The sequence below is a fragment of the Petaurus breviceps genome, unplaced genomic scaffold (assembly GCF_028583685.1).
Source record: "Petaurus breviceps papuanus isolate PSGF00001 unplaced genomic scaffold, PetGlider_PUasm1.0 90845, whole genome shotgun sequence".
Lineage (NCBI taxonomy): Eukaryota > Metazoa > Chordata > Mammalia > Diprotodontia > Petauridae > Petaurus > Petaurus breviceps.
The window spans coordinates 21399648-21417349 of record NW_027187359.1 but is presented as its reverse complement, the minus strand read 5'-3'; the positions used below and the strand labels follow the sequence as shown (position 1 = coordinate 21417349).

The 17702-nt window shown below is 36.8% G+C and overlaps 2 protein-coding genes across 3 annotated transcripts in view; one reads left to right on the top strand and one right to left on the bottom strand.

Moving 5' to 3' along the window:
• CEBPZOS (CEBPZ opposite strand) overlaps positions 1 to 17702 on the bottom strand; it is a 295755-nt gene that overhangs the window by 16813 nt on the left and 261240 nt on the right. The window lies entirely within an intron of this gene.
• SULT6B1 (sulfotransferase family 6B member 1) overlaps positions 1 to 17702 on the top strand; it is a 45223-nt gene that overhangs the window by 6723 nt on the left and 20798 nt on the right. The window contains exons 2-5 of one of the 2 annotated variants that reach the window (XM_069072206.1): positions 5353 to 5458; positions 5732 to 5844; positions 12757 to 12846; positions 15378 to 15504. In XM_069072206.1, the coding sequence (XP_068928307.1) occupies positions 5353 to 5458; positions 5732 to 5844; positions 12757 to 12846; positions 15378 to 15504 (436 nt within the window). Of the gene's footprint in view, positions 1 to 5259; positions 5459 to 5731; positions 5845 to 12756; positions 12847 to 15377; positions 15505 to 17702 lie in introns of those variants that run through there. The other variant, XM_069072205.1, reaches the window with a different exon arrangement.

Below are 17702 nucleotides of genomic sequence, written 5' to 3'. Positions count from 1 at the left end.
CTAAGGTAGCAAACTCTCTTGTGGTAATAGTGTATGAAAGTATAGGAATATCAGGATTCTCAGGAGAGGCAGCCTGGCCTAGTGGAAAGAGTTGACCTAGGCATCAGAAAGACTTAGATTCAAGTTCTGATAACTACTGGCCATGTGAACCCAGCCAAGTCACTTAAACTTAGCACCCCAGGCACTTCCCCAAAATTATTAAGTTGCTGAACAGTTTCTGCTCTGAATTGGTTAAAGGGAGTTTTACCCAGTGGGAATCACAGGTCCAGCAACTGACATCTCTGGCACTGTACTCAGTGATAAGGATAAAAAGACAAATATGAAACAGTCCCAATCCTCATGGAGTTTATGTTCTATTGTGGAGGGGGATAAGAGTGAGAGGAGGGCACAAATATACCACATGTACACAAATTAGTCTTTTCCCTAATAGTTGATCCTTTCCTGGCTTCTCTGCTCCAGCTCCCTGTCATCAAGTGACAGTGCAAAAAAGTCCTGTTTCTTTTCTTGTTGGCCCTGTTTACATGCTGCTATCATCTATCCCCAGCAAACATCATAGGCATTTCTTGTGATATTCAACTGATTCTCCACAGATAGCAATTACTGACCTTTATACAGGGTGTCCCAAAAGTCTTAATACAGTTTTAAGTTGTTAAAGTTCTCATTTGAACTTCCTGTGAGGTAGGTATTATTATCCCCATTTTACAGATGACGGAAGTCATCTTTAGGTTTGGAAAGGTTGATCCTTACTTATGGTCACAAAACTAGGGTCAGAGGTGAGACATGAACATAGTTTTCCTTACTCAAAGCTCAGCAGTCTGTCTACTATGTCATCCTGAAGATGCTCTATTGCTGTTGTCTTCCATTTCTTGGGGATGTTGTGGGTTCACCTGGCCATGGACCCTGCATTCTGTTCTCTACTCCAGGTCATGCTACTGTTATTGACTTCAATAGCTGCTCTAGCTCCCCAATGCATCGTTGCCTTTCCACTGTAGGGAATGGTGCCAACTCTGAAACATTACTGTGTGATAAGGAATGATAGGGGTCACAAGGAGTCAGACATGACTGAAAAATGACTGAACAACAACACAAGAATGACAAGTATGGGGCAGCTAGGTGGCACAGTGAATAGAGCACCAGCCCTGGAGTCAGGAGGGCCTGAGTTCAAATCTGACCTCAGACACTTAACACAGGGGCTAGCCGTGTGACCTTGGGCAAGTCACTTAAACCCAATTGCCCTCCCCCCCCAAAAAAAAGAAAAAAAAAGAATGACAAGTATGAGGAATTAAGAGAAACATGGGAAGCTTCCTATGGTATGATGCAGAGTGAAGACAGCTGGACCAGAAGAACAATATCCAAAGTGACTACTATGTGGTAAATTAAAAGGTCACTAAATGGAAGCCAAACTGAGTAACTGGAGTATCCATCAATGGTCTCAGAAAACAGATAATTCAACATGTCTCCCTCCCTCTGGTAGAGAGTCAGAGGACTATGGGGTCAGAATGCTGAACATTCATAGTATCCAAGATTTAGACAGAAGGGAGTTTAGCGATCATCAAATCTAACCTTATTTTATAGGTGTGAAATAATTTGCTCCAAGTCACATAGGTATTTAAACACAGGTTCCAGAGTCCATGAATTCAGTACTCATTTTGTTATGACACATAGCCAGGTTAAACTGGTTTGTTGTTGTTTGGCAGGATGGGGGTGGGGTGGGATTGTTTGTTAGATTTTGTTTTTTAAAATAAGGGAGGATTCCCCATGTGACTATTTTTTATGTGTGGGATGTACATCCTCCTAAATTTCTGCCTCTTAAAATGCCTAGTTCTTTCAATGTTGTTATTTAGTTGTGACCCCATTTGGAATTTTCTTGGCAAAGACACTTGAGTTTGCTGTTTCCTTCTCTGGCTCATTTTAAAGATGAGAAACTAAGGAAAACAGAGTTAAGTGACTTGCCCAGGGTCATGCAGTTAGTATGTGAGGTTGGATTTGAACACATGAAGATAACTCTTCCTGATTCTAAACTCAGTGCTCTATCTACTGTACCACCTAGCTGCCCAATTTCCTTCAAATTTCAGCTCAAATGCCATATTCTGCATAAGGCCTTCCTGAACCTTCTAGCTGCCAGTGCTTCCCTGAAAAAGCTAACTATATATTTATCTATACTTACACATGTACCTGTTGTCTCAGCTAATAGAATATAAGCTTCCTGAGGGGAGAGACTGTTTCACTTTTGGTTTTGTATATCCAGTGCTCAGGATATAGTAGAAATTTAATAAATGCTTATTGATTGATATAAGTGATATAACCAATTAATAAAAATTTATTAAGCACTTGCTCTTGATAAGCAAGTACTGTGATGGGAAAGATAAAGAAAGATTTTAAAAAATTAGTCCATGGCCTCAAGAATATTGGAAAAAAATTAATAAAATATATTTTTAAAAATTAAATAAATGAAACATCGTACTTCAGTGCCTCCTTGTGGTATAGGGTTCTCAAAACTTTATCAAAAGAACATAAGTTTTAGCAGGTTGGACACTAAGCTGAAAAGGCTTTACATATGAAGGCATTGGATTAGACATCCTTTCAGGTCCTTTCAGATCTCAATTTATGATCCTATGATTCAAAGTATGAAACCAGTGGTGACTTGAGGATTGTCTTCCTTGAGTTCAGAGAGGTTGATCATTTCTCTGAGCTGGTTGCATATTGATGAATTTTTTTGGTCATTGAAACTATGAAAACCATCTACTGAGATCTAGAGAGATTGCATTAGGTGTGAGTAGAAGGTGTATCCATACTGACAAAATCATAATTCCTGGATTTTTAACCTACAGACTTAGTGAAAGGTTAGGAGAGGATGAAACTGTTCTCTGCTTCCATTTTAGAATTGTCATATTTTGCTCCTTAGCTCTATATACTGGTGGCACTGTTTAGTAAAATATAATCACAATCCTGAGCCCCATGTGATGGAGCAGGCAAATACCAACACCGGGACCCCCATATGTCTTAGCATAGCCAGTGGCAGATTACAGTTCAGAGAACCACCATATGCTTCATTATAGCCCTGGGCAAACAGGCATCCTCCAGCATGATGAGAAAGTAGGCCAGACCTCCACGCGTTTCAGTGTAGTCTCAGGAAAATGCAGAAACATCCCACCAGGCCTCAGCATACTCCAGACATCACCACTAAGACCCCAATTAAGCACCAGATAACCTGCCAGACCCCTTATAGCTCCAGTATTACAAGATACTCACCACCTCACCCTCTCAGCACAGCACCAGACATGAGGATTCCCTGGGGCCTCAGGGCATCAGTACAATACCAAATAAACAACCAGGATCTGCAGCCACTGGCGCAAGAAGCCTGAGACAGTAACCCTTCCATCCTTCCATCCAGAGCTCAAATTTAAAAGAAAGGGAAAAGGTTAAAAAAAAAGATGAGCAAAAAACAAAAACAAGAAAGAATCTGACCACAAAAAGTTATTATGGTGACAGGGAAGACCAAGATACAAACTCAAAAGACAACAACAGTGTCAAAACACCTATGGGCAAAACTCCAAACAAAAATGGGAAGTGGTCTCAAGCCCAGAAAGAATTCATGGAAAAGCTCAAATAGGAGCTTAAAAATCATATAAGAGAAGTAGAAGAGAAAATGAGAAAAGAAATGAAAGTGATGCAAGAGAATTATAAAAAAAAAAAAGAGTCAACAACTTAGAAAACTTCTTAAAAAGTAGAACTGGCCAAATGGAAAAGTAGATACAAAAATCCACTTAAGAAAGCAACTTCTTAGAGTACAATTGATTAAATGGAAAACAAAGTACAAAAGCTAATTGAGGAAAACAGCACCTTAAAAGTTCAAAATGGGCAAGTGGAAGCTAACAACTCTATGAGAAATTAAGATTCAATCAAACAAATACAAACGAATAAAAGAATGGAAGAAAATGTAAAATACCTCATGGGAAAAACAACTGACCTGGAAAATAGATCCAGGAGAGACAATATCAGAATCATTGGACTACCTGAAAGCCACGATCAAAAGGAGGACCTGAACAGCATCTTTCAGGAAATTATCAAGGAGAACTGCTTTGATGTCCTGGAACCAGAGAGCAAAATGGCATCAAAAGAATCCACCAATCACCTCAAGAAAGTGATCCCAAAATAAAACATAATCACTTATTTCTAAAACATGTATAACAGAGAGTAAGAATTTTGCCCAGATTTGGTTAAAATACATTTCTTGGTTCAGGGGCACAAGTATAAGAAATTTAATATCTAATAGGATTATTCGTATGCTTAGAGATAGTTCTTATAGGACCTATTTGATGCCCTGGGTAGACCCAGTTGTTAATTTGATAAATGGATCTTTTCTTTTAATATAAAAATGAAAATTAATTTTGATAAATATTTTATCATTCCTACTAGCAGTGGTAGCTTATTATCTTTAACTTAGGAGACATATTTTTAAAATTAGATATCTCTTGTTTTTGCTAAATGAATGAATTAAAAAAATTTATTAAGCATTTTTTACATACAAAGTACTACGTACTGGAGATTCAAAAAAGAGAAAAGCAAGACAGACATGGCTTTCAAGGAGCTTACATTTTAATAGGAGGAGAAAACACAATATAGGAGGTTTCAGCTGCAAGTCAATGGCAAGACCCAGTGGTACTTAAGGTTTAGTGGCAAAGAGGATTGTACATCTTCTTTAGTGTCATTTTCCATTGATAAATCCCTATATCCATTTTTTAAAATGTTGAACCATTTAATAGTGCCAAAGGATATTCATTCTGAAATATATAGCTTTCTCTTTCTGTTTCCAGTAAGTCATTCCTATAAAAAGAATGAGAGAGAGAGAAGCAGTTGAGCAAAATCCACTAATATATCAATTACTTCTGACAGTCTATGTAATATTCCACATCCATAGTCTCTTTTTCTACAAAGTAGTGGAGAGGCATCTTTTCAATTCCTTTCTGGGGTCATGTGACTTGATAGATTTACCCCCGAATAATGGATTCTGACCTTTAGAATGGATTAGTTTTCAATGATTTCCTTGGTCTTTTTCAAGCACCTGTATTTTGTTTTGTTTTTATTTTTCTTTTTTCTCATAGGAGGATGGGCAGAAAGAGATGGAAGAAATTACTTGTTTCTCATGAATATAGAAGAAGCCCTAGGATTTTCCTTTACTCCACCCACTAAGAGTTTAGTTAAAAGCTACCACTTCTGCTGAATAACAGCACAGCAGTTTCATGTCAGGAAGCTAACATGGCCCAAACCTCCAAGGTTATTGAATACATTGATGAAGCTTTGGAAAAATCTAGAGAAACTGCCCTTTCTCGTCTTCTTTTCTCTTATCAGGGAATCACTTACCCAGTCACCATATGCACTGCAGAAACTTTTCAAGCACTGGACCACTTTGAAGCCAGAAGAGAGGACATAGTGCTGGCATCCTATCCCAAATGTGGTAAATATAACTCATTTGAGCAATCCCTCCAAAACCAGTCTATGAATTTTCATATATTAAATAATGCATCATGAAACAAGATAGCAAACAAACTGTCATTTGTAATTCTATATATGTACAAGTGGGATATTTGTCAGAAGGAAATATACTACTATTTTATTTCTATTGAGAAGACTAATTTTCATTAAGGTGATTTTTACTTAAATACTACATGTTTGGTCATTTTCCCCCTCTGTGTTTCTAACTAATTTTCTTTTGCTTACTGTGGGATAGGATCAAATTGGCTTCTTCAGATCTTTAGTGAATTAATATGTGCCATCTCACCCCAAAAGTATGAACATCCAGAATTTCCAGTTCTTGAATGTGGAGACCCAGAAAAGTATCAGGTTAGTATCTTAGCTCTGAAATTATAGAAGGATTAACATAGGAAAGGAATCTTTCCAACCATTTGATCAGTCCTAGTTCAGTAAGTAAGAACATCTAAATTAGAAAGATAAATATTAATGATTAGCTGAACCATGGTTAAATGGTCTAAAATTCAGAAGAGAAAGTCATGAGTAGTACAGAATGCAGTTCTAATTACTAATTACTCTAATTACTCAACTGTAATTTTACATTAGTGATCCTAAATCCTTTCCTTATGAGAAGCTAAGTTTGATATTATCAAAATGTTATTATTTCTAAGGAAAGATGTAATGCTTCTCTTCCCATTGTGATCCCACTCCTGCATCAGGTTGTTTTGTAGGTGAACCACACAAGCCTCATGATTAATTTGTAAATTACAGATACTTTATGGGATACATAAGGCTATTCAGTAAATTTACATGTCTTTTAAATATTTTATTTAATAGAGGACTATACTGTCCATATTCTGGTTCCAACTGTATTTGATATGCTTCCCTTTTAATCCAGAAACTTGGTATCTGGGGAATCAAATTGGATATGAGAGATTTCCTTGGTGAGGAAACATTAAAGATTAAGATACATTAAAGATCTGGGATAGATTGGTCTTAAGGAATTTTCCCAGAATCATGTAACTGTTCCCCTAAGATTTTCATGAGTTTCATAGTAAGTCAAGCTGGAGAGATCATCAAGACCAAATTCCTCATTTGAAAGATGAGGAAACTGAGTCTCAAGGAAGTCAATTGACTCGCTCAAGGTGACATGATAGTAAGCAGTAAATGGGTGATTTGGTCCATAGTGATGACCAGACTAACTGATCAATGTTCATGTTCAAAATATGAAATGTAGCAAGTGACTTTATAAGAATCACCATGAAGCAAAGTTTATTTTGAGGTTGTGTAGGAGCAGGCAAATTCAAAGTCTTCTGGAGTATATCCAGTTTGGGATAGGTGTATAAGTACTGCACTTCCGGAGTTTTTTCCACCAAGGTCAGTTCCAATCTACCCTTGGCTAGATAGAAAAAACATTTGTTAAGCACTGTAAGGTATTGGACCAAGCACTGGGAATACAAATACAAACTAAGACAACCCCTGCCTTCAAAAAGCTTGTATCCTAATGGGGGAAGAAGACACATAAAGAGGAGTTTGGAAAAGAGAACATTGTGGAGGAAGTGACCTGAAGTCCTATGGCCCAGCAAGAGAAGGAAAAAGTTGACCTATCAAAACTGAGAGCTTAGGGTGGAATTAAAATTCCTTGTGAGTAGGAGGTGATAAGGATGAATAAAATTGCATTTGATGTCAACAGTACTCTGTCTACCATCACCATGAACAACAAAATATATGAAGGGATAGAAAGCTAGCAAAGTGGTATTTATATTGAATCAATAACCAGGTTATTTAAGGAATTATGACTCTGTATCTGGAGCAAACAAGTCACCAGGATTGTAACTTTGGGTAGTTAACCGTATTTGTGTCAAGAACTGTGCTCCCTGTATGGGAGGCAAGAGTAATCTTTAGGTTCAAAGGAATTGGGATATAATCCCTGAGGAAAGGTTGCCTGTGCAAGCAGTTTAATAAAAATTTCCCTGTTGAGTTAAATGCATTTCCACAGTCAATTTTCTCTGTGTGTATTGTACCCTTCTTTGATCAGTTCACATAAAAGTGAGGTTCAAGTGTTGCCAACTCCCCCCATTTCTTCCTCCCTATTTATATAGTTTTCTATATATACCCTGATTATATAATTCCATCATCCTACTTTCCCCATCTGTGTATTCCTTCACCCCACTCCCCACCCCCACTTCCTTTCTTCTCTTAAGATCATCAAAACCTTACAAAACCATCTCCAGACTCTGTCATAATGAATTCCCTCTATGACCTCTGATGACATGAAGGCTCCCAGGAGAAATTTGTATCATCTTTTCCTATTACAATTTAAACACTTTATCCTTGTTTAATCTCTCCTCATTGCCTACTCATATTTACAGTTTTATGTTTCTCATGGCTTCTATGTTTATATTTCTAAGTTTTTACTCATTTCTGGTCTTTTTATTAGGAATGCTTGGAACCTCCTTGTAAATTGAGCAAGGATTGTTCCATTCTTTGTATTTGTATCCCCAGCACCTAGCACAGAGCTTGGTACATGGTAGGCATTTAATAAATGCTTGCTGATTTACTGATCAAATCAATGACTTCCGAAAACTGATAATAATGCATGCTTCCAACCTTTTAAGAGAAATGTAATAGATTAGATTTGTAGAAGATTAGATTTGTAGAATGAAGCATATATTCTCATACATGGTAACTATGTGGATTTATTTTGCTTGTTTATGTTTATGTGTTACAAAGAATAATTTTTTTTGTTTTAAGGGGGAAGGGAATTAGAAGTAAAAGACACTAGTCATAATGATGACCAAAAAAATTAATTTTTTTGGGTGATCTGGTAGTTTTTATTCCTATTGACTCAAAAGCTAAATTATGTAAGAACTGAGACTGATGGTGTATGGTTAAACCTTAAAGAACTTTACAGCTCTTTCTGTTATTGTTTTGTTTTTTTTCCTTTTCTAGGATGAGGGGAGGGTAACTATTTCTGTAGTTGTTAATGTGCTATAAACTATGTGTTTAATCCTAAAGAATTCTCTAGTTATATAGGGCATGTAAACTAGGGATGATCACATTCCCATATGAGGCTAGAACTGGAGATAAGGGAAGAGTGACTTAGATCGTGCTTCTTTTTGGCATACTAAAATTGTAGCATCCCTTACAAACAATGCAGCATCTTGGGGTTTTTTCCTCCAAGAAAGGGGATGTCCATAATGTAACAATGTAAAATTCAGGGTGAGTATCTGGTGATCAGAAGAGATTGTTGCCTGAATGTAAACCAAAGCATACTATTTTTCATGGTTTTTTTTGTTCTGTGTCTTCTTTCACAACATGACTAATATTGAAATGTGTTTCACATGATTGCACATTGTAACATAACAGTTTCCTTACTATATCAGGGAAGGAGGAGAGGAGAGAGAAAAAGAGAATCTGGAACTAAATTTTAAATTTTTTATTTAAATTTTATTTACATTTAAATTTTTAAAAATGAATGTTTAATATTATTTTTACACATAGTTGGGGAAAAATAACATTATTCAGAAGAGATCATTGCCACCAACAATAGAGATGAATCAAGGCAGATCATCAATCAGCAAATACTTATTAAGCACTTATTGTGTGCCAGGTCCTGTGTTAAATCCTATACATATATATATATATATATATATATATATATATATATATATATATATATATATATCAGGTTCTCCTGACTCCAGAACTGGTGTTCTATTCACTGCGCCATCTAGTTACCCCTCTTTCAATGTATTTTTCAAAAAACAGTACCAACCTTCAAGGAGATTATATTCTAATGAAAAAGACAATATGTATATAAATAGGTGCATACAGAATACATGCAGAATAGATGAAAGTTAACCTCAAAGGAAAGGAAAGGAAAAGAAGGAAGGAAAGAAGGAACTTCTACTCTATTTATGTTAAAAGGTTGAAAACATGCTTTATCATCAGTTTTTTGAAGTCATTGAATTGATCAGTAAACTAACAAGCATTTATTAAAGGTACCAGGTACAGGGCATAGTGTCAGTTTCTGGGTATACAAATGCAAAGAATAAAACAATCCCTACTCAACTTCAAAGGAGCTTCCAAGCATTCCCAATTATTAAGTGTCTAGTATGCTCCAGGCACTATACTAAGTGCTTTACAAAAATTATCTCATTTCATCTTCAGAATAACTTTGGGAGACAGGTGCTATTATTATCCCCATTTTATAGTTGAGGAAATTGAGGTAGGCATAGGTTAAGAGACTTGCCCCAGAGTCAAACAGTTGAAGAAACTGAGGTAGATGAAGGCTAAGTGACTTGCCCAGGGTCATACAGCCAGTAAGTATCTGAGGCTGAATTTGAACTCAGGTTCCATGGTTGACACCAGGCTCCCTGTTTTATCCATTGTATCATCACCTAAATGACTTCAAGCAGTAACAACTTTCCTAGACTTCCATTTCTTCCCTTGTAAAATGATGGAGTTGGACTAGGTGGCCTTTAAGATCCCTTCCAACTCTACACCCATGATTCTATTACAGCAACAGTTAATGTGCATATAGCTCTTTAAAATATTTAAAGATACACACATACATATAATATCTCATTTGAATCCCAAACTGATTGTGTGAGGAAGATGCATACATGTATTAATACCCCCATTTTATAGAAGAGGAGACTGAGGCTCAAAGTTGCTATGATTTGCCACATAGCTATCGTATTGGAGGGGGGAATGTAGGGCAATTGGGGTTAAGTGACTTGCCCAAGGTCACATGGCTAGGTTTGTGTATGTGTGTGTTAAGTGTCTAAGCCTGAGATAAATTCTTGCATTCTTTCCTGTACATTGTTTTGTCTCCTCAGTCATTCAAGTTTCCAGAAAATGACTTCTTCAGCTTTTCCCCACTTCAAGATTATATTAATTACATTGGAAACTTTTTCTTCTCCTCCCCAAACTGTTGTTTCCAAAACTGAAAATGTTATCTAAAAGACTGAAATGACTCCAGAGCACTTCCAAATTTTAGGATTACTCCCTTTCCTATTTCAAAATTGTAAACTCCCAAGAGTATCAAAGAAACTCATTTTAAGAAACATTTCAAATTTAGCATTATGGTTCTCCCCTGGTTTACATCTGCAAATATTGTATTCCATGTACTGACAGAAACAAAAATCTAGGTCAAAACTAGCCAAGACTATAACTGTTTTGCTGTGCCTGTGGAAACTCAGGCATGTCTTCATTATATTTTGCCTTTATTATCTTTTGCTGTCTACATCATTCATAGTAACCAATGGATAGGTTCCTCTCCCTTGTTCCCCCCCCCCACATACTTTTTTTTTTTAACAGATATTCAAGAAATTTGGGAACAAAGGTTCTTTTTGCTTTGGCTAAATAATGCCTCTTGGTAGATATTATCCAACTTTACATTTTAACTGGTCTTTCTTTGAAAAGTGCAGTGTATATTTATTAAGCACATGGTGCACAGATCACACAGAGGAATATTGTTGTAATGCTATGGTTCCAGCCCTACTTTCCCCACCCCATTCCAGTGTGTTCTCCACAATTAACATCATAGCTTTTGCAAAGGGATATTTACTTCATATGGTGGCTAGGTGGTACAGTGGATAGAGTGCCAGGCCTGAAATCAAGAAGACTCATTTCCCTGAGTTCAAAAGTGACCTCAGATACTGCCTGTGTGAACCTGGGCAAGTTATTTAACCCGATTTGCCTCCATTTCCTTATCTGTAAAATGAACCGGAGAAAGAAATGACAAACTACTCTAGTATCTTTGCCAAGAAAATCCTAAATGGGGTTATGAAGAGTTAGACGTGACTTAACATTCACTTCATATATACCAAGAACAGAAGTTACAAGGCATTTCCTCCTAGCTTCTGGGGGCACAGCTTTTGGTATATCATTTCTGCCCCTAGGAAGAATAGGATCAAAATCAATACATTTCCTACATAGAATTTGTCCCACCAAGTTCACTTCCAAATTCATCATAGACAATGAATCAACTACTGTACTTTCTTCTTGGATCTCTTAGGGCTATGACTAGTCAAACAGATCTTTGCTTCTCACTCTGGCTTCTGGCAAATCCAAGCATAGACTGCAAGACTTTTGGTATGCACTGTTCCAAGCTTTTGAAGCTCAAAAGGGCATTGTAGCCATTTCCAATATTCCTTCACCTAAAGTAGGAAAGAAGAAAGGCAAGGAGGCAAAGAAGAATGTCTTATATTCATGGGCCATATATTGGTCCTAAAGGAGGAGTGTTTGAGGCCTCTCCTCATCTCAAAGCTTCTAGCATGTATCTCTTTCCTGAATAGTATCTAGACAAGAAAGAACAAGACAAAAAGCCTTACTAGCCATGTTTTGCTGGTTGGTGCATTTCAAATGAACTTCAGTTTCAGTTCAGCAGACCATCAATAATCTATCACTTTTCCACAAGGTTAATAGACCTGAGCCAATTACAAAATGTTTGTGCTTATTCCAAATCATGGAGCAAGGCCTTTCATTACCTATCTTCATGCCTTTTTGGAAGCAGATTCCCCAACCTCTTACATACAGGCTGGCCATAAGCAGAGCGTGCTTTGCAGGCTCTGAAAAAGAAGCTCCTTTGGTCAGACCCTCATTACACATGTATATGAAAAGAGATCTATCATGAGCAAAAAGTCTAATGTACTATCAGTGATGGCATAGCTGTCTCCACAAATAGAACATTAAGGTCCTTAAGAACAGAGATTGTTTCATTCTTTGTTTTTATATCCTAAGCATCTAAATCAGTGTCTAGCACATAGATGATAAATAAACAATTATTGTTGATAAGTTGATACCTAGAAATTTTGATTCAAATAACAAAAAAACTTTCAGAAAGAAAATCCCTTTTGTCTCTTCCCATCCTAATAAAGCAGGAATGTGGAAGGGTTTTGAAGGCACAGGATGACAGAAGAAGCAACAGCTAGAAAAAGATAAGCATCCAGAGAGACTACAAGGAAAAACAGCATAAGATAAGCAGAGGGATTTAGTAAAGAATGAAAGACTGAATGTATAACTTATGCTGGGGCCTGAGCAGCCCTACTTCACTGATGAAAGATGGAGATACTGATGTTCTAGTCAAACTATGGATGGGCAGTAAAAGATCCACTCTAACAATGAAATAAAAGGTTAGGGAGGAGAGGAAAGAGGACAAGAGAGGAGTTTCCTAAAGAAGTATATAGGGCTCCCTTCCTACCCCAGGCTAAGGAATGAATAGTCCCAACCTTGAACATATAGCAATCTTCCTTCACTTGTTTTTTATTTTTCCAGAGGATGAAACAATTCCCATCTCCAAGGATTTTGGCAACTCATCTTCATTATGACAAACTGCCCAAGTCCATCTTCACAAACAAAGCCAAGGTGAGTGTCCACAGGACGCCCTTTCCACTGCCATTGAAATGTTCATCATGCCCTTAGTTCATTTTCTCATCACAAAGGGTTTTTTTTTTTTAAAGCAATCAGGGTTAAGTAACTTGCTCAAGGTTACACCGCCAGTTATTTCTGGGTGTGGTGCTAAGTATCCGAGCCCAGATTTGATCCCCAGGTCGTCCCAACACTGGGGCTGGTGCTCTTACTCGCTGTGCTACCTGGCCACCCCTAAGCAATTGGGGTTAAGTAACTTGCTCAAGGTTACACAGCCAGGTGTTTCTGGGTGGGTAATAAGTGTCAGAGCCCGGATTCGATCCCCAGGTCATCCCAACACTGGAGCTGGTGCTCTTACTCGCTATGCTACCTGGCCGCCCCTCATCACAAAGTTTTATTGAAATAAATGTCAGATACCCAGTGGGGTTAGTCTCAGTTTTTATTTTGTTTTAAAATATATTTTACTAATACTTATGGTCTTCATGTCACAGTAATTTCTTTTACCTTATTCCAGTATAAACCTTTCCTTATCACATTTATTTATGATAAAGTAAAATATCTGGAAGAGACCATATTCAGTTATGTTGTTCTAAGAATTTCATATCCCTTTACTCCATTATTATTTGGATTCAGTATAGCTACCTTTAGTTGTAAACAAAGTCACATAGCAAAGCTGAGGCTTTTTTTAAGGTGTGTTAAACCAACTGAGACTCCCAATTATTATTTAACAGAGACAAGAAATTATAAAGTAATTTATAACCACTTGATGATTGTAAAACCCAGAAGACCCCCTTCTCCAATATTTATTGATAAATCCTCAACCAGCTCTGACATAATTTCTCTTCTTTAATTATCTTTTGGTTATAAAACTTCTTCCTCTCAACCCATTAAAAGCTTTCCAAGTGTATCTTTGAAATATACATCTTGTAAGCCTATCCTAGAAATGTAAATCTTACAAATGTGTTTGCATAAGGTAAATCTTTATTTTTCCTCTGATACAATTATGGATTCCTGTCTCCTTTTGGATGTCTATAAACCCAAACATTGTATTCTTTTTCTTCATCTCTGATGTGATTAGAAACTATACAAGCTTTAGGAAATCTCTGTTCCTTTTCAGAGATGATTGAAAAACCCCAAATCTATGCTGAAACATATATAATAAACCTTAGTTTTGCCTCCTAAGTCTCAACATGGATCATCTGAAATTATAATTGGTTATTGCATTGATCAGAGAACTTAAATCTTTCAAAGTTGTTTGCCTTTACAATATTGTTATTGTATAAGTTGTTCCCTGGTTCTGCTTCCAGATTTCTCTGAAATAATTCCCTTCTTAATTTCTTACATTATAACAGTATTCCATCACATTCATATGCCATATTTTGTTCAGTTATTCCCCCAAAGATGGACTTCCAATTCTTTGCCACCACAAGCAGAATTACTGTAATTGGGGGGGGAGGGGCAGTGCAGCTGTTGTTTATTCTTCCTTTGATCTGTTTGGGTATATAGGTCTAGTAGTGGTGTTATTGGGTCAAAAGATAAGCACAGTTTAGTAATATTTTGAGTAGAGTTTCCAATTATTTTCCAGAATGGCTGGACCATTTCAGAGCTCCACCAATAGTATATTACTGTATTTGTTTTCCTGAAGACCCCCCAACATTTGTCATTCTCCTTTTTTGTTAACTTTGCCAATGTGCTAGTTGTGATGTGGAACTTTAGAGCTGGCAAGACGGAAGGCGCTTTCCACTTCCAAATCTCCCCCACCCCCCACCAAGGCACTCAGGGGAAAATACAAATAAATATGACAAAGTTCCTACTTATATGAAACTTATGACCTAATGAAAGATTGCTTATTAATAATAGGAATAATTAACCTACCCTTTCACCCCCTTTCTCTTTATCTCTTTGCCTTTCCATTCCTCAGAGAAAAGACTAAGATAATGATAATGATGTCTTATATTTGAATAGGACTTTTCAGTTTACAAAGTGCTTTTATATACATTACTTGTCATAGAAATTGAACGACTTGCTCAAAACCACAGATACTTAGCAAACAGTGGAGCAAGGACTTAAACCCATGTATTCTAATTTCAGTTTCCAGGGTTCTTTCAATCATAGCACAAAGCCTTATAAAAGAGAGCAAAAAAACACAATAAGGGAGCAGTCATTTATTAAGTATCTAAGTGCTAGGCACTTTATAAATATCATTTCTTTTGATTCTTACAACAACCATTGGAAGTAGGTGCAATTATCATCCTCATTTTACAGTTGAGGAAACGGAGACTCAGTAGGTTGAAGTGAGCAGTTCGAGGTCCTTAAGCATAAGAAATAGGCCTTGAACCCAAGTCCTCTGCTACAGAGGCATTGTATGCTCCATTAATCCATACTTTTGTTATCCCCACAGCAAGAGGTATTTTTGCCTGCTTTTTAAATCAAATGTCAGGGTATAAAATGAAATTGTTTACATTAGCTCTTTTGTTAATTACATAAACATAAACCTAAAGTAGATTGAACTCTTTTTTTCTTTGCAGATATTGGTGATGTTTAGAAATCCAAAAGATACAGCAACATCTTTCTTTCATTTCCACAATGATGTCCCTGATATTCCAAGCTATGGCTCTTGGGATGATTTCTTCAACTATTTCATGAAAGGACAAGGTATAGCTGCTTAAAGAAACATTATCATTTCAGATAAATATGAAAACAAGACTTTTAATGGAATCTGTGGTCAAATAGTAATAAAGAATTATATTGTTGTTTTTGCCTTTTGGAGGGCAATTGGGGTTAAGTAACTTGCCCAAGGTTACACAGCTAGTTTTTTTGTGTTAAGTGTCTGAGGCCAGAACTGAACTCAGGTCCTCCCAACTCCAGGGCTGGCGCTTTACTCACTGCACCACCTAGCCTCCCCAATTATATTGTTTTAATACTATAGAACACCTCTGAAGCCATTTCACAGATAAAGAAACTGAGTCCCATGGAAGTTAAGTAGATTATTCAAGATCAGTTTTTTTTTATTGTTTTTGATTTTCCTTCTTCCTCAAAGAGGATGGATGACATCAGGATGATGATATTTTGACTTGCAAGTGAATTGGATTTAAGTGAGGCAGAGCTGCACAATGTCATCAGCCTCCTCCAGAGTCATGGCAGTCCAATGGTAAGACATAAATCAAGACATCTGGCGATGGCCCAGCAGTTCTTTTATGTTGCTTGTTGTCTCTGGATTTTAAAATATCAAGTTATTAAGATTCATGATTGCCTTTGGTAACATGTTGAATCAGTCAACAAGCATTTTGAAGTGTCTGCTATGTGCCACACAGTGTGCTAGGGGGTAGGTATGCAAAGACAAAAATGAAACAATACCTGCCTTCAAGAAACTGCCATTCTACTGAAGTAAAAGAATATATAAAAAGGTACACAGATAAACAAAGTAAATATGAAGCAAATATAAGGAGCTGCCTATGGAAGAACTCTTATAAAAACATATTATGTAGGCAGATTTACTAGAAAATGAGCAAATCAGGATAGAGGTGAGTTGTCCAAGTCTCTTCATCATCATCCTCATGATCCATATCCTCATCCCCTTCATCCTCATTCTCAACCCCCTCTCATATTTAGCATAGCACTTTATTGAACAAATTACCTTCTTTATAACAACTCTGAGGCTAGTAGTACAAGCATTATTATCTCGTTCTAGAGATAAGAACACTTGAGGCTTTCAGAGCCACATCCATGATAATATTAGTAGATAAATAACTGAGGTTATTCAAATTCTTCCTTCCTATTCAAAGTTTCTTCTTTGGAGGTCTTCATGTAGAGGGTGGATGGCCAGATGTTTGATATGTTATATTGGAGATTACTTTTGCATATGAGTTCAACTAGATAGACATTAAGGTCCCTTCTGACTCAAAAATTCTGTGATATTGTGAAATTCTATGTTTCCTGATTTGAAGTCATGTCCTGGAGCTATTATGCCATATCAAAAAGCCATATTTTATCTACTGCAGCATGTGATCAATCTCCCTGTCCTTTCTCTTGAGCAATTACAGGGAAATATGTGTGGGCTGAGGAGGGGAGGTGCTGCCATTGGTGGCAACTTATTTCCCTCACTGTTTGTTCTCCTACATCTTAGCATTACAGGATTATTGAATGTTGGTTCTAGAAAGGACTCTAGAGATAATTTCATCTATAATCTCATTCTACAGTTTATGAATTTGAGGCCTATGGGACAAGTCTAAGAAAAAGAAACTTCACTGAATATAGTGCCCCTAACACCTGCTATAGGATATAAGATCTCATTTTTGCATTCTACATTGTTTCAATTTTATTTCACCTACCTAACTGAGGTATCGATATTTTAGGAAATAGAACTTTAAAATGCTTCTAAAATATTTATTGGCACCTGAAACAGTAGTTCTCAAATTTTTCTTCAGGTGGTCTTTGCTTTTCGCAGCTTATTTTGATGGCATAAAAAGGGGAAACATGGTTTCTCTTATTGAGATGGAAAAAACCCCAGCAATTTATTTTGTTTTCCCCAGAGAGTAATAGAGGGATAAAGAATGAAACTATAATAGACATAAATCAGATGGTAAGATTCAAAGCAATTTAGGGTAGGGGAAGCTTATTGTAAGGGCTACTTAATTTCTCAATATACATTGTTCCCTCTGTCTCAAGTCTTTCCCTCTCTATTTCATCTACTACACAGCTGCCAATATGATAATCCTAAAGTATATGTCTAACCATATTACTTTCCTTCTCAAAAATCTCCCTGTTGCCTCTAAGAGAAGATATAAACTTCTCTTTTGACATTTGGAGCACCTCACAACCTGTTTCCAGACTACTTTTTCAGTGTTATTGTT